Source organism: Aspergillus pseudoviridinutans (genome assembly GCF_018340605.1).
Source record: "Aspergillus pseudoviridinutans IFM 55266 DNA, scaffold_1, whole genome shotgun sequence".
Taxonomy (NCBI): domain Eukaryota; kingdom Fungi; phylum Ascomycota; class Eurotiomycetes; order Eurotiales; family Aspergillaceae; genus Aspergillus; species Aspergillus pseudoviridinutans.
The window spans coordinates 512,076-536,722 of record NW_025091281.1 but is presented as its reverse complement, the minus strand read 5'-3'; the positions used below and the strand labels follow the sequence as shown (position 1 = coordinate 536,722).

Below are 24,647 nucleotides of genomic sequence, written 5' to 3'. Positions count from 1 at the left end.
TCTGATCTACGACAATTCGACAAGACCTTTTCTGTCTTCTATCTAGTTTTGGCAGCAACTAACAAATGAGTGTCTTCCACTATTTTTCGCAGCTGCCTGTAGAATTACGCCATCTCATCTGGAAGCACTGCCTACCTCATCGGATAGCAGAAAAAGACACCCCGGACTTCCTTCTCGACGGCAACGAATCCCGTCAAGCCTGCTGGGCCAAGTTCATCACGCACCAAAGCGCATAGCTGCCGATCATTGGATTCGTCAGCAGCGAGTCTCGGCAAGTCGCGCTGGAACAAGCATTTACCAGTCTCTATTCCAAAAGGCCATGGAAGCATGGAAACGATAAGCCGAATGGACCATACTCGCGTACATGTGGCAGATAAACCTCGCTCTTATTGGGATAAACCCGCCTCGCTTAGCCTAGATGCTTCATACTCGCTTCCTTCCTCTGCAGGTCTTGCGGTGGTGAAAGCGAATTGCGTCGGAGGTTTGACTAAGGAGTGAACTATCTATTTATACTTGCCGGAGGACCAATTAGTTGGTCGAGTCGAAAATCACCAATTACTCACCACTACAATAAATGCTATACTTGCGAATATTCAACAACCGCACACTACCATTATGTCCGTTCTTGATCTTGTTAACTGTGAATCTGCTTATTGTCAATGCTGGTTAGATGTGTTTCTCTCAGCTCGTATACAAACTTTCGCCTAAGGACGTGATGAGTCAGCATCGCCACCAGGCAGACAAATTCACCTTTGGTACTTCAGAGTTCAGACCTCCTCTCGTCATTGACATCTTGCATGAATCCATCGGCTACAAGATGAAAATCGCCATCATTGGAGCAGGCATCTCCGGATGCACCGCCTACCTCCAGCTCAAGAAACACCTCCCCGGATCCCCCACAATCACCATCTACGAATCTCATGACACCAGCAAGGATCGCAAATTCGACGCATCCAAGGGTAGCCAAGAAGAGGATGCTACGCATTCATCCACCCTCATCGTCGGTGGAGGCCTAGGTATCGCACCCAATGGTTTGCGTGTTCTCAAGCGTCTGGACGAGGACCTCCTCCACGACATTGTCCGCGGCGGATACGTAGTCCCGCACGGAAATCTAAAAAGCAAGCACGGCCGTCTTCTCGTCCGTATGGACAGTACTGCTCCAGGCGAGGGAGATGAGCCGCCGATGTACATGATCGGCTGTAGTCGCGAATGGCTATGGCGCTGTCTGCGCGCGAGGATCCCCGACGGGGATATAGTGACGAAGCGTGTGGAACGGGTTACCGCCAGTCCTGACGATCGGAATACCATCTACTTCAAAGATGGCAGTCCAGCTGTCGAAGCGGATCTGGTGATTGGCGCTGACGGAATCAAAAGTGTGGCTAAGCGGGCTCTTTTCCCAGAAGCGGAGGAGGACCCGTTTCCTCCTCATTATGAGTGAGCAATCCTTTCTCTTCCTAAGTATCAGAGCTGACAAGAGCAGAGGTGTTTGCGGTATTGGCGGCTTCCTGCCGTCTAGTGAAGTCAAAGACCTAGTGGAAAAAGGATCAATGAACTTCATCTTCGGCGGCAATGGCTTCTTTGGCTACTTCTTCAGCACCAGTTCTTCCACCGCTCCGCACCGGGACTCACCGCACCATGTCTCTGAACCCGGTGATCTTCTTGCCTGGTGGTCGACCTATTCTGTGGACGAGTGCCCTGACACCAAAACACTGGACATGGATGATGTCCTTCAGCAGCTGCACAAGCGACACGAACACTGGGGAGATCCCGTCGTGCAAAAGGTTCTGAAGTCCGCGCGTGTGAAGAGCATGTATCCAACTTGGACGTCGCCGCAGCTGCCGACGTGGGAGCGGGATGGCGTAGTCTTGGTTGGGGATGCGGCGCATGCGCTCCCGTCGACTTCGGGGCAGGGATCGTCGCAGGCACTGGAAGATGTAGAGTCGTTCACGAAATTCTTGAGCTACTTTCTTGGCAAGGTGGAGGGCAATAGTGTCAAGGAGTGCAAGGAGGCAGTTAAATTAGCAGCGAAGCAGTACATGGATCTACGCCGGCCGCGGATCCAGGCGATCCTGGACAATGCGAGGAAGATGCAAAACAAAAAGCGAGATATGGGGGTTATCGAGGAATATCTGATGTATTCAATCATGTGGATTATGGGTATGTCTGCCATTAGATTGGGGGATGTGGCTAACTGTGAGGTACAGGCTTCTTTCCGAGCCTGATGAACAAGTTCGCGAAGCAGGTCTTCTCGTATAACATTGCAGAACATGTGGACCAAGTGCTCGCAAAGATGGATGCATCTAGACATTGATTGGAATTGTGGACTAGCGTGGGATGTGGCCCAATGTCGGTTTCATTGAACCAGGAGGTGATCTGTTCTCTGCTCTCTGTTCTCTGTTGCTGCAGTGTTTAGTTCTGATATTCTCTGGCACGTCTATCGACTCGTTGTTTCCATCATTTGACTAACACCATTACTTAATACTGAGAGAATATGGAATATATCTGTTTATGAAATGTTTACTCGCTAAACGATACTAATCCCGACAAGAATTGTAGAATCTATCTCTAAAGCGCTTCTAAGTTCAACTGCATTTGCTTGCAATTCCCAGGAGATTGCCCTGGTAGGCAGCACTACAGCCTAGTAAAGTATCAAAAGAACAAATATCCCATTCATTAAAACCAAAACGAGGGGCAGAAATAGAATACCCCGCGCGATCGTCCATAACGCCAAGTGATTCGTCGCTTACTGCAAGCTAATGAACGACAGCACCACACTTTCTCAGCCTCACCACTGCACTGAGTAGCTTAGAGGCAACAAAGACAAGCAATGGCGGACCCGGTATCCATTGTCGGCCTGATACTACAGGTAGGCCATACCGCAAAAAGAGTATACGAGTTTGCGAAGCAAATCAAAAATGCCGACAGCGAGATCCGTGAGTTATTCGGGGAGCTCTTCGCGCTGAAGGCGATTCTCGAAGAGATGCGGACAGACCACATCGAGGAAAAGGGTGCTCAAGGGGTGCCATCGCCGTTCAGGGATGCGTTGCTCAAGGCTAATGCCGTCCTGGAGGAAATTCTGGATGATCTGCAGAGAAGAACTATGCGGCAGTCGCGGTTGGCGAAGTTGGGGTGGCCGGGTAAGAAGGGGGGTCTGGAGGGAAACATTGCCCAGCTGGAGAGGCTGAAGACGTATTTTATTTTGGTGATTTTGAACGATAGATCGTGCGTGTGCTTTCCCGCTAAGGAAGATGGGTGGAATTGACGGTTTCTAGGGTTGTTGAAAAGGAGACGGCGCATTCTATTGATGCTGTGGTTGACTGGAGTAGGGAAATGAGGCAATTACGGAAAGGTATGTCCTAACTCATCTGATACTTTGCTTCGCTCATGTCTCATTCTTGAAGAGAAAACGCACGAGAAGATCAAGACGTGGATATGTCCCGTTGACGTTGATTCGATGCATCGCAAGGCTCGGTCGCTTTGTCAGCCTGGTACTGGGGCTTGGTTCATCAATGGACCCTTCAAGTCATGGATTGCAACAGAGGGCAAGTGCCGGTTGCTTTCGCTAGAGGGAAAATGTGAGCCACCTAGATGTTGAGTGTAGTGAGATGCTGACCAAGACCAGCGGGATCAGGAAAGACTGTTTTATGGTACATATTGGAAACTCCTTGCCATGCCAGCTGCTAATCTTCATCAGCTCGACGGTAATTGAAGCCGTCAAAGATACTATCGCCACCCGTACCTCCAGCCAAATGATTTACTACTATTGCTCATTCCATTTGAGTTCGTCGCAGGAGCTGGTCTACCTGCTAGGAGCATTGCTGGTGCAGCTATCTGAGACCTGTCCAGAAATTCTCGCCGAATTGCAAAGTTTCAACAAACGCACCCTTCCTCAACCAGATGTACTGATGAGTCTGCTTCTAAAATACACAGGTGCGCTGTCAGAATTGTTCATCGTTGTGGATGCGATCAATGAGAGCAGTGAAAGTGCAAAGATACTCGACGCATTACTCACCCTCTTGGAGTCGTCAGACAACATTCGCATTATGATTACAAGCACCAACTCGCCCCCGGTGCCAAATCCCGCCATTAGCATCCTCCGGGCCCAAATGAGACCTTCCACAAATAGAATTGACATTGATGCATTTCTCAATACTCAGCTAAAGTCAGTCCCGTCTCTTCAACGTCTGCCGGAACACATCAAATTCCGCATCAAGGAAGTCCTGCTTGAGAAAGCAAGTGGAATGTTCGTATGCTCTATCGCCACAAGCGGTGTAGGCTAGTCTAACACATTGCTGCAGGTTTCGATACGTGCAATGTCAAATCGACCTTCTAAGCGCTCAGAAAACAGGCCGGGATGTTATTCGCGCTCTGGACAGCATGCCGGAAAGCCTGCACGGCACCTACGAAACTATACTATGTCGAATACCTTCGTATGACCGGGAAATTGCAAGAGAAACCCTGCTCTGGCTTAGTTCAGGCTACCAGGAGATTACCCTGTCCGAGCTGAGCGAGGCACTCGTCCTGACGAAAGGGGATAAAAGCATCGATGACGACTGTAGACTCTTTGACCCACACGTCATCCTCTCAATCTGCCAAGGGCTAATTGTCTACGACGAGCGTACTACATTTGTTGCTCTAGCGCATTCGTCAGTCAAAGCTTTTCTCACATCGGACGCAATCAAAAGCGGGCCAGCAGCGTACTACAGCCTGGACGAGACGGAGGGATCACGGCTCATTTGGCAAAAATGTCTGACGTACCTGATGCTTGACGAGTTCAAACAGCCTTGCTCGAGCTTTCGCTCTCTTGCAAGACGTCGGGAAATTTACCCGCTGCTCAAGTATGCTTCCGAGAACTGGGCGAGCCACTGCAGTCCATCCTGGCCATCGGGCTATCCTCTCATTGATGCCGAAATCGACGAGATTCTCTCTTTCTTCGATACCCGTCACCTCCCTGACGGGGGGAACTATACGTCCTGGATCCAGGTCCTTCTGTACGAAGCTCCCGCTGAACAAGCCCGCAGGACGGAGCCGTTATACTACGCTGCATCCTACGGCATCGTACCCTTGGTGGACCGACTCATCCGGTCCGGAGCGAACGTCAACGCGGGTGGTGGCCGTAACAACGCAACTCCTCTCATCGTCGCCTGTTACAGAGGGCAAACGGCTACCGTTCAGAGATTGTTAGAAGGAGGCGCAGACCCGACCGTTCAGGATGCAATGAAGATGGGCGGCCTGGAATGGGCGATCAAAAGGCAACATCGTGGTATTGTTGAGAACCTACTATCGCACATGTGTAAGACCTTGGGCATGGGATCATCGGGTCTATACTGGCAGTGTCGGGGTTGCAAGTTCCAGAACCCGATTGCGGCTGCTCTGCTGCCGTGTGGTTCATGTGGGAATGATTTACTTGACCAGTATGGTACTAGGTCCGGGGGCTCTGCGCTACAGAAGAGTAGGACTTGGTCGCGCATTGGTCGTATTACTGGCGAGCCAAAAGATCATCAAGTGTCGTCTGAGACTTAAGCTTGGGATTGCAGCCAATGGCTCCTTTTTCTGGTCTTGATCTCGGTTCCCGATAGAGCTATATTGTGCCGTGACATAGTCGATGTAGAATAGGAGCATATGTAACTCCCCTCTGCGAATGCATGCGGGCTTGAAGTAAACCATCTAATGCGCAGGATGCGTTCTTCAGGAGTATTCCTCACGAGGAATACTTGGAATGCGGCGCCGCTGGCTGTGACTCAATGACGTTGCGGGATATACTGCTGTGTCGCGGGCTGGCCGCCACTCCATGTATAGAAGACGGTTTAATTCTTGTAGGGAAGCGCCCTTTAGATAGAGGCTCGATTTGATTCAAGTTCTTCATGGTAGCTATTTAGTACAGAGTCGTTGGGTTTATGTTGGTAGTGGAAAGTAGTTCAGCCTGATTGATTTACCTGTCTTATATGCCCACTACAGAATATCGTTAGCAAAGTGGAGCATATCCCCGCAGTGATTCATCCAAGGTTCCATATCATGAGTCAATTTGCGCACTTGTACCATCAACACAGAGATAGCATCACCAGTTACCCACTCAGGTTTCTTTGGGCCCACGCAGATGCAAGCTGAACGATTTGTCATTGGTGACTAGCTTCGAATTTGGACACACGTCGCAAAAAATGCACTGTATACATTGCTCAAAATGCAAATTAAGGGTACAAGCGCCGTTCATTACCCTAAGGTCACCTAAAAAGTGATGGGCGTCTGGTTGGTCAGTGCTGGCTCACTCCGCCCAAAAATGCTCAACCACTGGAATGGCGGCCTCTCATTCAACGTATTTTTTCAGCGGCTAGATTACGTCCCAGACTGCTTTCTTGCCCTCGGTCATGTGCAGCCACTCAAGGTCTGTATTGGACGGATTGAGGGGCGAGGCCTTGGTCTCCTTGTAAGTGGATAGTGGATCGAAACAAAGGTCAACATGTCGAGAAATGCAGCTGAGAGCCACGGAGCATCCCAGTCCTCGGCGCCTCCCCACTGTTGCGATAACTGTTAGCCGAGAAGCGCTAGGCTCTGGATGAAGTGATAGGCCTCAAGCATGCTGGGACTGGCCGGCGTGAACGAGCCTAGGTGGCGCTCGTCCGTGGCTGAGATGGCCAATATACTGTGCATGACAGAGGGCCAGCATTCGGTATAGACAGCATCTTTTGCACGCAGCCTTGTCACAGGCTCGGCGCACTGCACGGTAGATTTTCTTAGAAGCCCATACATAAGTTGTAACATGACTGGATGAGGATACGAGGGATGGAAATAATCGCGGGGGTCCTGGGCTTACTTGCACCGCCCGCAGCTTGCAGTTGGGGCATCCATGGGCCATGGCGCGACTTGGACTGGACAGACTCCATGGATCACTGGAGAAGATTCGAATTGAAAAAAGTCAACTGACCAGACTGCAGGGGATCAGGGAGGAATAAGGCTAGTGGACCCTGAGGTTAGCCACCTCTCGTATAAGTATTTCTGGATTCCTAAGCAACTCAGCCTTGTGCTTTTCTTGTTTTGAAGCACACAAGTGAAGGTACGCCACGTCGGTTATACGAGAACTAAAGAATTCAGTTTATGCACATCAAGTCTTACACAGTAACACGGTATTCCCCTGAATATCCCCAATGTGGAAGGAGTTTAAGCTTTGATAGTACCCCACACTTTTTCCTAATATCAAGCATGTCGGCACTCACAGGATAGTAAGCTCGGCTCTTAACCTAGTGTCCCTATTCTATTTGCAAAGAAATACAGAAGTTATCATGCCATCCAACCATCTCATCTGGATTCCTCTGCCTCTCTTCGCCCTCTTCCCCCTTTCACTGGCAATGTATTCCTTCGAGGGCGGCACCCAGTTCATCTCCTATAACGGCACGATTGCTGGCCAATTCAAGCACCCGGCATCTGCACCTCCGGAGTGTCCCACCTACTATTTTGACACCCTTCAAAACTCATTCATCTTCGTTGGTGTGAATCCGCCGTGGGATACCAACCCCTTCTACTTTGGCATTAAACGTAGGGGTAAAGAGATGGATGGTTATCTCATATTACGGCCGATCCAATCTATAACCTGGATTTCAAGACAGCGGGCTACCGTATTTGTGTCAAGAGTCTGGGAGATCAATGCGATGGTCTTGAGATTGACGATCATTTAGCTCGACAAGAGGACCTTGATTTGAACAAAGCGACGATCGTCCAGTATGACTGGGGAGATGCAGGGAAAGGGTACAGCATTGCTGGAGACCAGTCAACCTTTGGCGGTGGTCCTCCCCCTAATAACTTTGACTTCCAACGACCCAATAACTATTCCTGGCAGGACGGCTGTGCGAACCTGTTACACTTCCAGTGGTATATGCTTTCCTTCTGCTTCGCTCCGAGGCAAGTCCATTAATCATCCTGGTTAGGAATTTTACAACGCCATTCACATACGCCGTCAATTTCACCAACACGACCGCCGAGGCACAGTTCTCGTTGACTGCTCCATCTGGCTCCGTGACATTCTCCTTCCTCGGCAACCGCGTGGATAAAAATGAGCCTTACATGGAGCCGTATAACAACGGCAACTATACCCCTGTCTCGCTGAATACCTCAAATCCATCGAAGCCGAGTTTCAACTTTGTGAACGGCTCGCAGTTCGTATGGAAGAACTGGTCCCATGGAGAATGGTCTGCTGTCGCGTCCGCAGCAGCACTCTCCGCCGACAAGAACCTTGCCTTGTGGTTGAGGTGGCTGTGGCTTTTGTTCATGGAGGTGACTGGGGGGCTTCTTTTTCTCTAGGGAATGGTTAACGGCATCCACCGAGGCAGACAAGAGCCACTACAGCATGGTAAAGTCGCTAGGACAGTATAGCTGTCGGCTTGGAAACCGGCTCTTAGCAAACTGCTCTGGCTACTGATGCAAGCACCCGATGGGGGCGTCCAATGGATACTGCGACTCTTATCTAGCGACCCGTATCTTCTTATCTGGGTCTAGAACCCGACGCTTATGGAAATCCAGTCCTCAAGTGTGAACTCATCACAGCTCCAACTCCCAAGGTAATATATATTATGGAAGCGTTTTCTTTTAATTTCCCAATAGCCACATGATGGGTGGCCCAACAACAAATGCGTAGCGATAGCCGCATGCAGTATAAGCCAGTGATCAAGTCATGTAACTGAGCTGGCAACTTCTAGAAATCCATGACAAGGCATGAGGCAATGTCATTGGAGCCGTGACTGATGTGCCACTAGACTCCTTGAAGGTCTATCCTCCTTTGTCAAAAGAGTCCATTGCCCACTGTTGCTTAAACCTCTTCCCATGCTCACACATACCATCATAGTTTTCACCAGGCTTGAAGACCATCCATACTGGGATTTCTGAGTAGTACCTCTTAAGTCACCAAGGTGAGTCAAGTATCCATCAATCAATAGTCAGGGCATAGCGCAAAATCAATGCACCTTTAGCTCACTTTTATAATCTTTGCCAAATTGTCGTGAAGCCACTACCTCCTATCTATCGACCTGCAAGCTTAGGCAAGGGGGCGAGCCTTCTGAAATGCCTTGTAAAATTGCATCGCTGACAGTAGCCCTGCTTGCCATGCAGCAGCGCTACCAAATCAAGACCAGGGTGACTTCGCAGGTATCCAGAAACCCCTAGAGGGGGAAATGGAGAACCGTCAGTCTTACACCAGTGGCGAACAGAACCAGGATTATTGCAACGGCGTCTGCAGAGGACCACACTGCTTCTACACTGCCTGCGACCACAGGGGCATAAATACAAAGTAGCAGAATATTGCGCATCTGGCTACTATGGGTGCGGAGGGCCCGCTTTTCAATGTCCTGGTTACCCCGTTGTGTGCCCAGGACAGGTTACACTCGAACGCCAGGCCTGTTGCGTCACTCCGATCTGTGGGCCGAGTTGTTGATCATCGATAAAACAGCATGCCAACCTACAGTCTGTAATTGCTCACGCTTTAAAAAGTTGGAGTATTCCAGGGGGCTGCTTCTGTAGAGGCCCTTTACCTGAACAGTGTTTACCCAAACATGTAATGTGATTTTGGGATTGTTTTCTTGCTTTTTTACGGACATCTTTAACAGTCCTGGTTGTCCATGGGGTGACTATAGCTGACCCTCACTCTTTACAAGAGTTCAGGTAACCAAATAGTAGATCAGCCTACCTAGAGTTGCATAATTGAACCGCCAAAATCAATGAACAAGGGATTATCCTTTTGGAGGGCGGTAATGGGCCAGCGATGCCGGCCAGGCTGTGAGGCTTTATCCGAATCATGGGTGTAACTGGTGCGTTGTATGGGTGGTATCTGGTGGTTGATTCTAGCGAGGAAGGGGAGGGATCCAGGATAGTGGATGTCTGAGCGAGAACGTCTTCTTTAATGCGGCATGCAGTGATCGACTTTGCAATGGAGGGTATTATGTGCCACGTGGATATTTGGGGGGTAGAAGATCAGATGCCTTCGTCCCGGCCCGAGAATAGGCCCAGTGTTCACGTGGTATCACGTGCAAGAGGTTGAGGACATCCATCATGAACCTCACATCACCACCTACTATCGCTTCCCACGGAAGACTGCACACCAGGAACGAAATATTTCCAGCACTTACCGTTTAGCGATGCAACCATAATGTCGTCGAGTCAAAAAGGGCCTCCCTCTTCGCCATCCAACCCTCCGTTGAGCGGATCCAACCCAGTCAATAGCCATTTTTTTAATCAGTTTTTGACACTTCTAGCGATCAGAATCCTTAAACGTTTTCGACCTCGAGAAGGGAATGTTCTCATGTTGACGGATGGAATATGCGTCAAATACGGTCGCCGCGTGCATCTATCTGAAGCATCAACAATGCGTTTCATATCGCAACATACGTCTATCCCGGTGCCAAAAGTCTTATGTGCATTTACTCATTCTGGTTGTACGTACATTGTGATGGAAAGGATTAAGGGAGACATAATTGGCAGTGGCTGGGTAAGACGAGGCGAAGATTCAAAGAGAAAACTTCTTTCACAATTAGCAAGAAACATCCGCGAGATGCGCGACCTTCCGCCCCCAGAAGGCATGGGGGTGGCTTCGGTTGATGGTGGATCGCTTTTTGACTGCCGCGTTCCTGGGCCCTCCTTGCGCTTCGGTCCCTTCGCTACGACCCAGGATTTCCATCGGCATTTACGCAGGGGCATGGAATTTGATCCGAGACTTGACCCTGAAATTCAGGAACTTATCAAACAACAAAGCAAAACTTGGCCTCTGGTATTTACGCATGGTGACCTTAGCAGTCTCAACATTCTTGTTCGCGAAGATGAGATTGTTGGCATTATTGACTGGGAAACCGCTGGTTGGTATCCATCATATTGGGAATACACTTCTGCCCACCAGGTCAACCCACAGAACTCTTTTTGGGTGAATGAGATTGACAAATTTCTACAAGCAATGCCTGAAGAACTGGCTATGGAACGGATCCGTCAAAAACACTTTGGAGATATCTAAGTGAACCTGGCTTGTATCTCATATAATGATCTCCTTCCGCTCCATTAAGTCATAAGTTGGAACCTTTCGCATATTAAAATTGCCCTGGCCATCAAAACGGTGCTGGTCTTTCTTCTGCTGACAATAATCCATCGCCTTGTTGCGCACCTTTTCCCACTCAACAACGCTTGTGCCTAACGCCTTGGGATCGAGCTTAAGCGTTTCCAATGCCTCTTTTACCCAGAAGACACAGTTCCAACCTGGTTGACCTTGCCGAATAGGAGTATTCCGCAGAATTTCGACTAGGCGATTTTTATCCGCTACCTTTCCCACCATGATGCGAATAAGCAGCATGCTAGTAGGGACAAGTAGACACTCGCGCTCCTCAAAGAACCATTCCGACCCTCCTCCCAACCCTGGCCGCTCCTTTGCGTGGTAACGGACACCCATACCATCCTCTGCTTCGACCTTTGGTCCCACAAGCAAGGCCCAGTGATATCTAGCTCAGACGGGACATCAGCCCTATGATCGCAATAACGCCGAAGAAGTTCCTGCATGATGGACTCACGTGTCTTCCTTGCCTGGCATTGTAGGACTACCTCCACGAGCATAGAGAGCAACATAGAGACGATCTTTGTTGGATGGCATTGCGCAGGTGAGCTTCACAAAAGACAGCTAGTTTTAGTGCTAATTTGAACAGGCCCCTCAAAAGATACTTGCAGGAATGGATATTCCGTGAAACTGGTGTACAAGCGGGCTTCGAAGGGCTTTATATCTATACATTTCCCATAGCTTCCCAACGATTCACCAGGACTTGCAGCCGCTGCCTGCGTGTGATGGGGATGGTTTAGAGCTCATCTTCCAATCTGCATCTCACCTAAGAATAGAATCAAATCAGTGGGCGCTTAATCTATGTATCATGCCCAGAATATGCGTTCGGATGTAGAAAATAAAGCTATTCATGGTTGGCAAGTGATGTTTGGTTTCAAATTACCGCCTGGTTTGTCGCCTCGATGAAAATGTTGCGTATAGGCCACGACGATGGTCATGATTCCAGTTAGCCAATGGATTTATGGAATTTTCGGTTAGCCGCCAGCTACACTGTGTAGCCACCGTCTGTCCTCGCACCATGCACACCAATTGCTTTAGTACTTACAGACCTGATTGTTAGTGAATCACCACGTTTCATAAAGAATATTATAGTGGCCTCTGATTATGAAGCAATTGAGTCGCTGACTGTATCCTGGCGATTGATAAAAAAATATGTTCATTATTCCTTGACTTGGTAGAGTGCTGCTGCTAACAAATGGAGATCATCTATACTCCGCACGCTCGTATATGTAGATCGTAACTTAGAAAGTTTTCTATAATTAAATTGTACTAGATGTTAGTGCTCGTGCATATTATGATGAATCTCCCCATGGGTCAATCACCGTAATTCATCATAGCTAGCGAGAGAACTGGTCCTCATTTTCCGAGGCCTACTGTAACGACAAACTAGTTAAGGGTGAGTGATAAGTTAGTTATTAGTTGAAGGTCACATCATCAGTAGGCGCTGAGGCAGTTTATCGCCTGCAAACAACCGATAACTGGCCAGGACAGTCGTCTGCCGATAATATCGATCGTGAGGTTCTCTGAGGCAAAGAGATACTCTCACAAGGGATGGCAAGACATAATGCACGGGAAGAGAAAGGAGAAAGAAGGTTCATCCTAGCAGACCCTTAAGTTACTTGGCTCCAGGTGGCCTTCCCCTACATGATTTGCAGACATCCTTTTCTATGAAATCCGTAAGCTTTCGTTTTGTACGCATTGTGTAATCTTACGTCGCATGGTACTATAGCATACGCAGCACATTTTACTGCGCCCTCAACTTAATGCAAGCCGCTCAATGAATAATCTGCGATAAGGCGTTGGTGGTGGGGCTAGGAAAGAGTTTCTCAGTGTATAGTGGTCAAGCCAATTTCGAGAATGACTGTAGAGTATCGGAATCTTTTTCCCGTTATTGACTATTTTACTGTAATGGTTTATCTGCGCCGGATGAACAATTGGCATTGATCATATCTAAGGTTTGCGCCACCGAATGCCTTGATTGGCCGGTGCCTTATCTATAGCAGATATGGGGTACATTTCCCCGATATCGGTATATCTCCGGAAATACTGAGATATTTGAGATAAGGAAGATGAGACTGATATATAGATATAGACGAGACGGATGCACACAACAGGATAGCATCCGTAAACACATCATGGCTTCCTTAGACACCAAAACCCCAGTGGAAATCACAGACACAGCCCTCCCCAAAGATGACTCTCCCCCGGGCGCAGGGATCGATCCTCGCGCTGAGCGTGCCCTAGTCTGGAAGTTTGATCTGCGCGTTCTCCCAGTTCTGGCAGTCATGTACCTCTTCAACAGTCTGGACAAGTCCAATGTGGGAAATGCAAAGACCGCCGGACTGGAGAAGACGCTCCATCTCAAGGGAAACGAATACAACTTGATCCTTAGCATCTTCTTTATCCCATATGTCCTGACGGCGCCGTTCCTCGGTATTCTGGGAAAGAAGTACGGTCCTAACCGCGTGCTGCCGTGCATGATGTTCGCCTTTGGATTGTGTACCGTCCTTGTCGTCGCGGTGTTCAATTTCAGTGGCCTGTTAGCCATCCGCTGGTTCCTGGGAATGGCAGAGAGTGCCTTCTTTCCGTTGGTTATCTACTATCTCACCACGTATGTCCCCTTCTACTATACCCAGATGAACTCCACTGACAGATCAGATTCTACCGCCGCGGAGAACTAGCCCGCCGTCTCGCCATCTTCTACGCAGCGCAGAGCATCGCCTCAGCCTTCTCCGGCCTGCTCGCATTCGGCGTCTTCCGGATCCAGTCCGGCCCGCTAGCATCATGGCGCTACCTCTTCCTCATTGAAGGAGGCGGAACAATCCTCGTAGCGATCTTTTCACTATGGTACCTCCCTCGCTCCGCAGCACACGCATCCTTCCTCACCCCCGAGGAGAAAGAACTCGCGTACCTCCGCCTCCAGCGCGACAGCTCGGCCATTGTCGACGAGAAACTCGACCTCCGCGACGCATTCAAGATCTTCCGCCACGGCACATCATGGCTCATTCTCGCCATCCAGATCTGTCTCGGTGTGCCCCTGCAATCAGTGCAGCTGTTCCTCCCGTCCATCATCAAGCTCCTCGGCTACGACACCGTCAAGACAAACCTGTACACGGTTGCACCTAACGTCTCCGGCGCAGTCATGCTCCTCATCCTTGCTTTCTGCAGCGACTGGACCCGCTGGCGGTTCCCGTTCGTGGCGCTGGGGTTCCTATTCACCTTTATCGGATTCGTCATCTACGCGGCGATTGATGTCAAGAAGGATATCAACGTCGCGTATTTTGCTTCGTTCATGATGACCTGGTATGTTATGCCCACTCCCTCCCACCTTGATTGATGAGCTAATGCGTTGGTAGGGGTACCTCCGCGCCCTCCGTCCTCCTGGACGTCTGGTACAACAACAACGTCGCAAACGAGGGCCGCCGCGTCGTACTGACAAGCATCGCTGTCCCCGTCGCGAATCTCATGGGCGTCGTTAGCTCGAATATCTTCCGTAATCAGGACGCTCCGCGGTATATGCCTGCGCTGATCACGACGGCGTCGTTCGGCGGGACGGGTATTCTGTTGACCTTGTTGCTGGGTGGGTGGATGATGGTGGATAATGCGCGGAGGGACCGGGTCCAGGGGAGGAAGGTTCGCGCGCAGGATGTCTCGACGGAGAGGTTACATGATGGGCCGGATTGTCCTGATTTCAGGTGGTCGTATTAGTTTGTTCTGTGTATATAGCTGGCTATATTGCTTTTCTTATAATGTCACGATGCTGGATGCTGTCATGCGGTTATTCTTTTGATTCAGACCTCGAAAGTGGTTGCCATTCTGAAAGTGCATCTGGGGTGAAAGATCATTGGATTAAAGGCTTCCTAGAAGGCTCTTAGTCAAATTTGTAACAGTCGATTTAATTCGCCAGTTAAGGTTACGAGGGATTATGAGCAGGTACGCAATTACGGAGAAACCACTTGTAAGGTCCAACAAATAACCACGTTCGGGATCAGTAGCACTATGAGATAATAGTTAGATAATTGATAGGAAACGACAGTCGAACATAGACCAAGATAAAGATGACCTAAAATATGAAAGTGTAGCCATGCTGATCAGCAGAAGAGTAAGTGTGTTTAAGAGATAGAAGGAACTGATGTTCTAGGCTGGGAGCCCGTGAGAACATCTACGAGCATGAGCAGGTATGAGGATTCCGAGTCTCCTAGTATGTTGTCCTGAGAATCTATCCGACTCTCACTGGAAAGTCGTTGCCTTCAACCCATTTGGTACTATGAAATGTCAGCGGATGATCAAGATAGTTAGCGATAACCTACTCAGGTTCTAAATCAGCTTTCGCATGATGCAAATCCCCCCAGCGGGCAGTCTTGAATTTGCAGGTCGGGCCGCGATTACAGCCGTCTCCAAATGTGCAATGATGACTCAGATAGCAGCGGTAGTTTTCGCAGTAGGGACCGCTAGTACACAGACTGCCCCGGGCTTTCCATCTGTGGACCGCGCGCTCCCCCGGCGTCAGTTTGACTTCGTGCTCCTGCGGACAGTTCGGTCCCTTGCTGCAGCCATCAGCCAGGAACAGCTCGTTACAGAAGGCTTTTGGTTTGATTCTCAGGCACTTTTCATTGTAGGTTCGATGATCATTCGGGTTCGTGGGCTTGTTGTTGGGAGGATCGATGCGCTGCCGGTTACTGTTGTAGTATATGACCCGCGGCTCTTTAGTTTTGGCAGTAGCTGCGATGAGGACGTTCTGGTGACCGTTTGCACCGCCAGCTGTGGCATATGTGGGATACTTAATCGAGACACCACCGTTGCCGGAGCTCACCACTGTCCCAACTGCAGGGGATGCTTGACGCTCTGGCGGAGTTAAGGCGGGAGAGTTTGTGCGGACGGTATTTGTCGTTGCTGGTCGCACGATAGGACTTTCCTTTCTAACAGTGGACGGAGGCGCCATCGGTGGTTGTGCAATAACGCTCTTGTCGGCAGGGGCCGCAGTCGCCGATTGTGCTCTGAAAGAGGCCAAAGACGTAGGAGGGATAGGCGGTGATCCGAGAAAGTCGGTGCGGAAAACAGTATCGAATCGGGTCATCTCAAATCCCATCTGATTGAAGGCAGGCTGTGCAGGAGTAGTCTCCAAAAGAACGATACGCTGTCTGCCCGACTCGCCTGCGTATTCACGAAGCTCATGAAGATAGCCGTTATCATGGCAACCAGCGAAGAAGATTTTCTTGCACTGGAAGTTTTTATAGAAATGATTGAACATCTCTGCGAGAACATTTAAGTCAATGAGATACCTGTCAACCAGTGCGACAACTTACTTCTCATTTTAGAGTCGGCGTTCTCCTTGCCGTGACCGACATTGACAAAATCGAACTCGGCACGACTATTAGTAAACTGCTCGGCAAACACCCGCATCTTATCCTCATAGTCGATGGCATTGTGGTGGAGAAGCGACTTGGCCAGCCCGTTCAGATTTGCAAAGATCCGCACCACAATAGGAACGTCCTCGGAGCCAAGAGGTGTATCTTTAAGGTAGTTCCTCACTGCCTCGGTGAGCCGTAGGGCAGCTTCAGGGGCGCCTTGACGAGGGTCCTGCAGCAATTCGTTATTGAAGATGGCACCATCACCGTCGACCAGGACTGCCACATATGGGTCTTTGTTCTAAGTCTGAGTATTAGACGGCAAGTAAGGAATTTATACTGTGACAAGTTCAACTTACATAGAGCTGTTCCCACCTTTGCCTCTGTTCTCGCAAATCGCGGAGCTCTAGCTGGTACCTATGGCGGGACTCTCGCTCATGCTCCAGCTCGATGGTAAGTGTATCCAGTTGTCCTTTATCTTCGTTGATTTTTCTTAACACAACCTGGCAAGAATCAGTAATTTCCACGGGCGAGAATGAGCTAGGGGCGGTCTCACCTCGATAAGCTGGGCCCTTTCCGCATCCTGCTTAAGAAAATGATTAAAACGATTGCTTAGATCGTCCATCGACGCCACGTCAAGAAGACTACCCATGGCGACTTTATTGTATCTAAAACCAGTATCTAAGGACTGGAAGGACACAATTTTTATATCTTTTCGATGACTGAGGGTGGATTCCTGCTCAGCCTGATAAACAAAGCAGTGAATGTTTCTTTGTCTAAGTTGTGAATAACCAGCTGTCAGTCACGCAACCTGTCATATTGTTATGGAACTTCCCAGTCCAGTAACTAATCAGGCGACTAGTGCTGCATTAGTGGTGCCCACTAAGCCAATGAGGTTCTCCGTAGGGAGTGAGGGCCTCAAGCTCCTCAGTCACAATGTTGAGATCTTCAAAGACTTGCAAGGAGAGGGCTGTCTCTTTAGCTTGAACCGTGGCTGTACTGGCTAAGTTCTGCTTCGATATTCTAATGAGGAATGATATATGAGTTTCTTTGTCATCCTTCGTTCATAGCTGAAAATTGTCCTTTCAACTTAATATATCCCTGCAGCACGGGTCAGTCCACCCCTCAAATTGTCATACCATTCTGCTTTAATGAACAACTCTTTACTGCGCAGTATGAGAACTACAAACATAGAGCTGTTTCGAGCAACCTGTTATCAGCGTTGTCCAATTTCAAGGTGATATATTCCTATCCTCTTGTGGTCCTCGTTGAGGGAGACTCAGTTCCTAAGGCAACAGGTAATAATGAGGAACACGTGTTGATAGCTCTAGTATCAACGAATAAGACCATTCCCTCGTGTCATATTTGATCCTCGAACATCGCTTCGCTCATGAAGAATGACTTCAATCTATGCTGAGATCATTAACCCATCAAGGCGCATAATGGAAAGCTTTATCAACGCTGCAAGTGTATACTAAATGGTGGAAAAATTGGGGTCAACATCTTGCACTCAATCTCTCGCATTCATGCACTCATTAATGCACTAGAAGTGCTGGTGAATAGTAGCGTTCGTCCATAGTAACCAGGTGAGTCGAGCCAGTCAAGCTGATATTCAAGGGCTCACAGGAATATCAGTAAATGACCTACAGTCAATAGTCGAATGCTTCATGGCATCAGAGTAATCCATCTCGAATGATATCGAGAAACGTGGCCCGTTTGTTTAAGGGGTTGATCACTTCTTGACTGACTTGCGGCAGAAATAAGATAGCGCCGACGATGACAATGTAGTAGCTTTAAGAGTCAAGATAGAACAACTTCGGAACGTCATTGGAGCGGCTTCAAATAGGACTGAAGACGAGAGCACACCACCGTCAAATCCGATGCGGAGTGATGGCACTGACGGCAGTCATTCCACCCCTATACCTCCTCCTGGGGACGTCATACATGGCCGCGTCATCCAGCAACGTGAGACTTCAATGTGCTGGACTCCTATCTTGGCGCAGTCTAGCCGCTCTTCCAAACAAGCATAGAAGATCTAGACAGTTCTTGCCTTACATCCCTTGCGCAAATTCCCTCGTGTTATTGGTGCACGCACTTTTATGCGTAGATCAGCATCCATATTTCAACCCACTGAATCATACTGAGATTGCCGACTCGGAATTTTGACTAACGCATGAATAATCTGTCTGTTCTTACAGCATTGCGCGGCAGTTAGTCTATGGATATTGCGGGTGGATGCGTGCTATATGCCTGACGAATGCTTGTTATGACTGCCGATCATCACCATGATCTGGACATTGTTCCACCTGTCGGCAAGGAAATTAGTAGGCAGTACTTGTGTCTTTTCATGGATACTGCAGACAGGAACGGAGAATTAATCTGAAAACGTCTACTGGGTCCTTGAGATGATGCTGTTACTTCGAAGCTCCCTGCTGCAGTGCAGAAGCATTTGTGCGTTACGAAGACTGACAGCAATGACAATGATCGCAAGGACTGCTCTGCAATAAACTAATTTAATGCTGAAGATATGGAAGGAAAATCCCAACAGACTAGTGCGACGCCAAACCTCCCTACGGCCCATCCACCGCACTAAGCTTGACTCGCAGTGGAGCATTTTGATATTCCGCACCGCGTTCTAGCTCCTTGATGACGACGACCCCCAGACCAAGCATCCTCCTGACCCAGCTAACCTCCGGTAGGCGTTCGAGGTTGATGGACTTGGTAATTTCCACCAATGAGCCTTTATGTTGCAGACATTCATGTACCGGCTTGGCTGGAGCCAATCTGGAGCCAATTTTGTCGAAGCTTAGTTTCAGTGATAAGTGCTGAATGTCAGTGGGTATATAAGGCAGTGGTGCCGTGGAATCATGATTCACTTAGCAAGCTGCAACCTCCAAGCCGACATTCCTTCCTTTCGTACCTGTTGACCAGATTCATTCCTTACCGACCAAAACTGTTCTGTTGATCGGAACTTCTGCTTTGTTTATTCATCATGCGTTCCATTGAGCTCCTTAGCCTGGCTGCGCTGGGCTCCCTCGTCACTGCTGCCCCTGCTCCCTCCCGCGTGTCGGATCTGACCAAGAGGTCGTCGACCTGTACCTTCACCGCGGCCTCTCAGGCCACCGCGAGCGCCTCTGGTTGCTCCGAGATTGTCTTGGACAACATCGAGGTTCCTGCCGGTGAGACACTGGATCTGTCTGGTGTCGATGATGGAACTACCGTACGTCGCTTCTATTGTTCCTATCCCTGCCATAGCCACTATACTGATCCCTGCAGATCGTCTTCGAAGGCACCACCACCTTCGGCTACGAAGAGTGGGACGGCCCCCTGATCCGCTTCGGGGGCAAGGACATCACCGTCAAGCAGAATTCGGGCGCCGTGATTAACGGCGATGGCTCCCGCTGGTGGGACGGCGAGGGCACCAACGGCGGCAAGACCAAGCCCAAGTTCATGTACGTGCACAGCCTCGAGGACTCGACCATCACCGGGCTGTCCATCAAGAACACCCCCGTGCAGGCCATCAGTGTGCAGGCGACCAACGTCTACCTGATCGACATCACCATCGACAACTCGGACGGCGATGACAACGGTGGGCACAACACCGACGGGTTCGACATCAGCGAGAGTACCGGCGTCTACATCCGCGGCGCGACCGTCAAGAACCAGGATGATTGCATCGCCATCAACTCGGGCGAGGTATGCTCCCCAGCGATTCTTGGAGGTTGGCGTTGGAACTAATTGCCTCCAGAACATCGAATTCTCCGGCGGCACCTGCTCCGGCGGCCACGGTCTCTCCATCGGCTCGGTCGGCGGGCGCAGCGACAACACCGTCAAGAACGTCACCATCACCGACTCCACCGTGACCGACTCGGCCAACGGCGTGCGCATCAAGACCGTGTACGACGCCACCGGCTCCGTCAATGAGGTCACCTACTCCAACATCAAGCTGTCCGGTATCACCGACTATGGCATTGTCATCGAGCAGGACTACGAGAATGGCAGCCCAACCGGTACCCCTACCACTGGTGTTCCGATCACCGACCTGACCATCGACGGTGTTACCGGTACCGTCGAGTCCGACGCCGTGGAGGTGTACATTCTCTGCGGAGACGGCAGCTGCAGTGACTGGACCTGGGAGGGAGTGGACATCACCGGCGGCGAGACGAGCTCCAAGTGCGAGAATGTTCCCTCGGGAGCTTCCTGCTAGGAGCCTTATCGGATGAAGAGTAGCGTTAACCTGTTGGTTCAGTGACAACTGAGATAGTATAATATCAGAAATTCTGATGCAATGTCATGCACTCCTAAGTTCGATAGGCAAGTCCGAGGCATCCAGTGCCCAAAGTCTTAGTAGTTGAAATATTCAGAGGTCCTCGAATTTGAACATGTCGCTGTAGGTAAACCCGATCTGACAATGATGTCCTAGCGGGTGGTCTCAATGCAGATGAAACCGAGGAGTTGATACAACTGTTCCATCACGGGGCAGGGCGATTGCGAAGTCGGGAGCAAACGACGCATCCCTGAGACAGCATATCCGAGAACCGTGGTGGCAAAGGTATACATGCACCTTGGTCAAACCTGGAGCTCATCGCACTCCTTTCCCAAACGAGTAATACTTCATTCTTAAATGCGTTTGAAGGTCGAGAAATGATGAATCTCGAACTGTCTGTCTGAGGGCCAATCAGCTGCTCTGGTAAACTCGCAGTGCATTCCGGAATGAGTCTAGCTGCGTCCGCTTTCCAACAAGTTAGTCTAGTTAGCATCTACGGTTCTCCAAGCGTGGAATTTTTGTGGCTCTTTGTGGATCGCTCCAATTTGTGGTCACTGGTATGTAATTGCCGATGGATCTAGTTATTCAATATCAAATCGTAATTGGTCGCTCCTTGTCAACCCACAAAGCATTTGGTTGATGTCGGCGATCGGCAGTTGGGGAATCATCGTGAATGCGGGGTTAATTGACTCCGGGGTAAATTCAGAAACAATATTGAGGGTCATTCATTTAAATTCCAGGGCTATGAAATTGAAATCTCATTTTTGAGGACAGGCTGTTGTAGGTAAGCACCAAATTCTGCGGATCGGCGCGTACACGGAGCGAGATATTATGCATATGTCGGAGTCAAGGGATGGAACACAGATTGCTGCAAGTTGGAGCCAGGGGAAGCATGCACGCGTCATATCAAGGATATTCGCAGCACATGTGTAGACTCCGAAAATACTAGTAGTGTATTGAGCCTAGGTTCGATCCATGCGTTGGGACTTGGGAATTTGAGTTGAGATGAACTTGATAAGCCATGGCGTGGATCCACAATCGCGGGGATGGATCAACGTCCCTGATCCTTCGCAGCGCTTATCATGACATTATGTCTCCCACAATAATAAACGTTTCAGAACCGAGGTATGCCGATCCATGCGGGGGACTTTCATATGCCCTGTGCGCAATAAGGCTGGTCTGGATTAATATATAGGGGCAACCCAGCTTGACCGTCCAGACTACCAGACATTCCTCGACGGAGACCCTCGCTTGAGACAATGGCGCCCACGAACATCCCCGAAGGATTCCTCGGAAATCTCACCGCAGACCAACAGAAGAAACTCGAGCAGTTATGGACTATCATCTTGAGTCTGTCCGACGCTCTGACATCCACTACTACAGACACAAATGAGCCTCAGCACCGACGCAACTCCTCCCTCGCTCGGACCAACACGGCCGCCTCCAGGGGCAGCACCGCCACTACCCCCGCTTGCTCTGCTCAAGTCTCCCAGCACCTCCAGGGGCTCGGGCTGCACGCCCCCGAAATCAAACAAGTCCAACACATCCTGACCCAAATTACACCCGAGGAAATTCGAGATGGACTCCTGAGTACCGCGAAGCACGATCATCCAGATGTGCTGCTGCTGCGCTTCCTGCGCGCGCGCAAATGGGACGTCAACAAGGCTTTTGTCATGATGCTGGATGCCATCGTGTGGCGCATGAAGGAGTTCCACGTCGACGAGGAAGTCATCGCCAAGGGCGAGCTGCATGCGCTCAAGGCGTCGCGAGATACCTCCAACGCTGTTGCCGCAAAGAACGGAAAGGACTTTCTGGCGCAGATGCGTATGGGAAAGGCATACGTGCACGGTGTCGATAAGCTGGGCCGGCCCATCGTCGTGATCAGAGTCAAGCTGCATAAGCCCGGTGCGCAGAGCGAAGAGACACTGAATCAATTTATTATCCACGTTATCGAGTCCGTGCGGCTGTTGCTGGCACCGCCGGTGGAGACTGCTGTAAGCGGATCACTTTCGGTTTTGGCTGGACGGAACTGACGAGTGCAGGCTGTTGTTTTCGATATGACCGGATTCGGTCTCTCGAACATGGAATATCCTCCCGTCAAGTTCATTATTAAATGCTTTGAAGCAAACTACCCCGAGTCACTGGGCGTGCTGCTCATTCACAACGCGCCATGGGTGTTCTCAGGTACGTTCGTTCGCTATTGCAGGAACGATATCGACTGACGAGACCAGGTATCTGGCGCCTCATCAAAGGCTGGATGGATCCCGTCATTGTCTCCAAGATCCAGTTCACCAAGACCATTGCCGATATGGAGAAGTTCATTCCCCGCGACCAGATCGTCAAGGAACTCGGCGGGACCGAGGACTGGACGTACGAGTATGTGGAGCCTGATGAGAACGAGAACGACAGCATGGAAGACACGGCCGCGCGTGATGCTCTGCTGGCCCAACGCGCCAGCATCGGCGACGAGTTACTCAACGCCACCTCCAAGTGGGTTACAGCCATCAAGAACAGGGATGAGGAGGAGACGGCAGCTGCCAAGGCTCATCGGGATGAGGTGATTGAGCAATTACGGTCGAATTACTGGCAGCTAGACCCGTACGTGCGTAGCCGGAACTATCTGGACCGAACGGGGGTGATCCGAGAGGGAGGCAAGATCGATTTCTACCCCAAGAGTCAGCCTCAGTCGGATGTTGAGGTGGCCAAGGTCGTTGAGGTCGAGCATGTGGAACAGACTCAGGCGCAGGTTGTTAATGTCTGATTCGTTTCCTTTCTGTATGAATTGTGTGTTCGATATACCAGTTTCGTAGCTTTATTTTTTAGAACATGCCCGCTGTTTCTTCATAAACGCTCACCAAGCTCGTTGCATAGTAACAGTTGCCGATTTTCATGTTTCAGACAAACACAGGCCCAAATACTCCTGTCCTAGCAGCTCCGTCAGACTCGAGAGGATAAGACCTCCGAACTTGACCCCGAAAATCCCCGCATCTTCATTCATGAAGTCCAGCTGTCCATCCCAGAAGTGTCTCGCGCTTCGCGATGATTAGTGTCGAAATAAAGCCAACCTCTAGAGAAGTGACATAGCTCTTGAAGTCATAACTAAGCTGGAGTTCTTCAAGCCAGAAGATGGAGTACCTGATACGGTCGGAGTCTGCAAGAAGTGTGACTAAACAAACATGAGAGCCTTTCATGTCAGCCCTCCGGTACGGCATTCCGGTTCAAACGTATAACATTTTGTTGGAAGTGACAACTCCCTTTATTCAATTGGATCAAGGCAGAGGCAAACCGAACTAAGGCCGCAGGGTCAACAGCGGGATAGTTGCAGCCGCTGTATGCTAGTACGCCAGAAGGACAGTTTGATCCGGTCTATGACTTGGAGCATTAGCACATGGGTCACCCAAAGCTACCTTAGATGTTGACGAAACGTAAGAAGGCAGTCCCGTGTTTTGATGCGGGAGCGTCCTTGGTACTTACCTTACTGTGGCACAAACAAGAGAAGCATTTGGTCAGGGCTGGCCAATCAGAATAGCCGACTCAGGGGCAGCCTTGCCTGAGGCAGAACTACACCAGATGAGGATGGATTGTTAGAGCTGGCGATAACGAGCCACTTTATTTGTATACAATCAGGAGACAAATTCCAAAACTCTTTGAGTCCAAGTGATGCAGGGTGGACTGTTCCTGAGGAAGAGTGAATGTTTCAGAGTCAAATGAAAATGAGTCATGAGCTGTCGAACAAGTAAAGACAACCCAACTCGATGAAGTAGATTGAGATATAGAACTGAAAAGAATGACGCAATTCCCAGAGATACTACCAGAGCCTTTCACTGCCCAGACATAAGACCACTCAGGGATAGGGATGGGAATACCATGGTTGTGCACAGAGAGAAAACTAGGTAGCTATGACCGCTGCAGCCTGGGCAACCATGTAAGGCATCTCAACCTCACCTCTGGTTCTTTG

The 24,647-nt window shown here is 49.9% G+C and overlaps 9 protein-coding genes across 9 annotated transcripts; 7 read left to right on the top strand and 2 right to left on the bottom strand.

Annotated features, from left to right (window-relative positions):
• Positions 1–715: 715 nt before the first annotated feature.
• On the top strand, positions 716–2,311 carry Asppvi_000201 (FAD-dependent oxidoreductase; the record flags this gene model as incomplete). The annotated part of the gene is made up of 3 exons (XM_043296513.1): positions 716–1,434; positions 1,481–2,157; positions 2,205–2,311. The coding sequence occupies 3 exons, from the start codon at positions 716–718 to the stop codon at positions 2,309–2,311; spliced, it is 1,503 nt and encodes a 500-aa protein (XP_043152448.1).
• A 516-nt stretch (positions 2,312–2,827) lies between these two features.
• Asppvi_000200 (uncharacterized protein) lies at positions 2,828–5,523 on the top strand (the record flags this gene model as incomplete). The annotated part of the gene is made up of 6 exons (XM_043296512.1): positions 2,828–3,222; positions 3,273–3,349; positions 3,402–3,575; positions 3,623–3,647; positions 3,695–4,243; positions 4,299–5,523. The coding sequence occupies 6 exons, from the start codon at positions 2,828–2,830 to the stop codon at positions 5,521–5,523; spliced, it is 2,445 nt and encodes an 814-aa protein (XP_043152447.1).
• Positions 5,524–7,277: 1,754 nt separating this feature from the next.
• On the top strand, positions 7,278–8,292 carry Asppvi_000199 (uncharacterized protein; the record flags this gene model as incomplete). Its single annotated transcript, XM_043296511.1, has 3 exons — positions 7,278–7,530; positions 7,602–7,863; positions 7,920–8,292. 3 exons carry the CDS (start codon positions 7,278–7,280, stop codon positions 8,290–8,292), a joined length of 888 nt encoding a protein of 295 aa, XP_043152446.1.
• A 2,239-nt stretch (positions 8,293–10,531) lies between these two features.
• Asppvi_000198 (uncharacterized protein) lies at positions 10,532–10,984 on the top strand (the record flags this gene model as incomplete). The annotated part of the gene is made up of 1 exon (XM_043296510.1): positions 10,532–10,984. The coding sequence occupies one exon, from the start codon at positions 10,532–10,534 to the stop codon at positions 10,982–10,984; it is 453 nt and encodes a 150-aa protein (XP_043152445.1).
• An 18-nt stretch (positions 10,985–11,002) lies between these two features.
• Asppvi_000197 (uncharacterized protein) lies at positions 11,003–11,611 on the bottom strand (the record flags this gene model as incomplete). The annotated part of the gene is made up of 2 exons (XM_043296509.1): positions 11,003–11,462; positions 11,532–11,611. The coding sequence occupies 2 exons, from the start codon at positions 11,609–11,611 to the stop codon at positions 11,003–11,005; spliced, it is 540 nt and encodes a 179-aa protein (XP_043152444.1).
• A 1,598-nt stretch (positions 11,612–13,209) lies between these two features.
• On the top strand, positions 13,210–14,782 carry Asppvi_000196 (putative MFS transporter; the record flags this gene model as incomplete). The annotated part of the gene is made up of 3 exons (XM_043296508.1): positions 13,210–13,685; positions 13,733–14,377; positions 14,431–14,782. The coding sequence occupies 3 exons, from the start codon at positions 13,210–13,212 to the stop codon at positions 14,780–14,782; spliced, it is 1,473 nt and encodes a 490-aa protein (XP_043152443.1).
• Positions 14,783–15,293: 511 nt separating this feature from the next.
• On the bottom strand, positions 15,294–17,074 carry Asppvi_000195 (uncharacterized protein; the record flags this gene model as incomplete). Its single annotated transcript, XM_043296507.1, has 5 exons — positions 15,294–15,339; positions 15,385–16,327; positions 16,381–16,723; positions 16,782–16,925; positions 16,979–17,074. The coding sequence occupies 5 exons, from the start codon at positions 17,072–17,074 to the stop codon at positions 15,294–15,296; spliced, it is 1,572 nt and encodes a 523-aa protein (XP_043152442.1).
• Positions 17,075–19,414: 2,340 nt separating this feature from the next.
• Positions 19,415–20,629, top strand: Asppvi_000194 (glycoside hydrolase family 28 protein; the record flags this gene model as incomplete). The annotated part of the gene is made up of 3 exons (XM_043296506.1): positions 19,415–19,642; positions 19,699–20,118; positions 20,171–20,629. The coding sequence occupies 3 exons, from the start codon at positions 19,415–19,417 to the stop codon at positions 20,627–20,629; spliced, it is 1,107 nt and encodes a 368-aa protein (XP_043152441.1).
• Positions 20,630–21,948: 1,319 nt separating this feature from the next.
• Asppvi_000193 (CRAL-TRIO domain-containing protein) lies at positions 21,949–23,450 on the top strand (the record flags this gene model as incomplete). The annotated part of the gene is made up of 3 exons (XM_043296505.1): positions 21,949–22,683; positions 22,732–22,873; positions 22,921–23,450. 3 exons carry the CDS (start codon positions 21,949–21,951, stop codon positions 23,448–23,450), a joined length of 1,407 nt encoding a protein of 468 aa, XP_043152440.1.
• Positions 23,451–24,647: the final 1,197 nt, after the last annotated feature.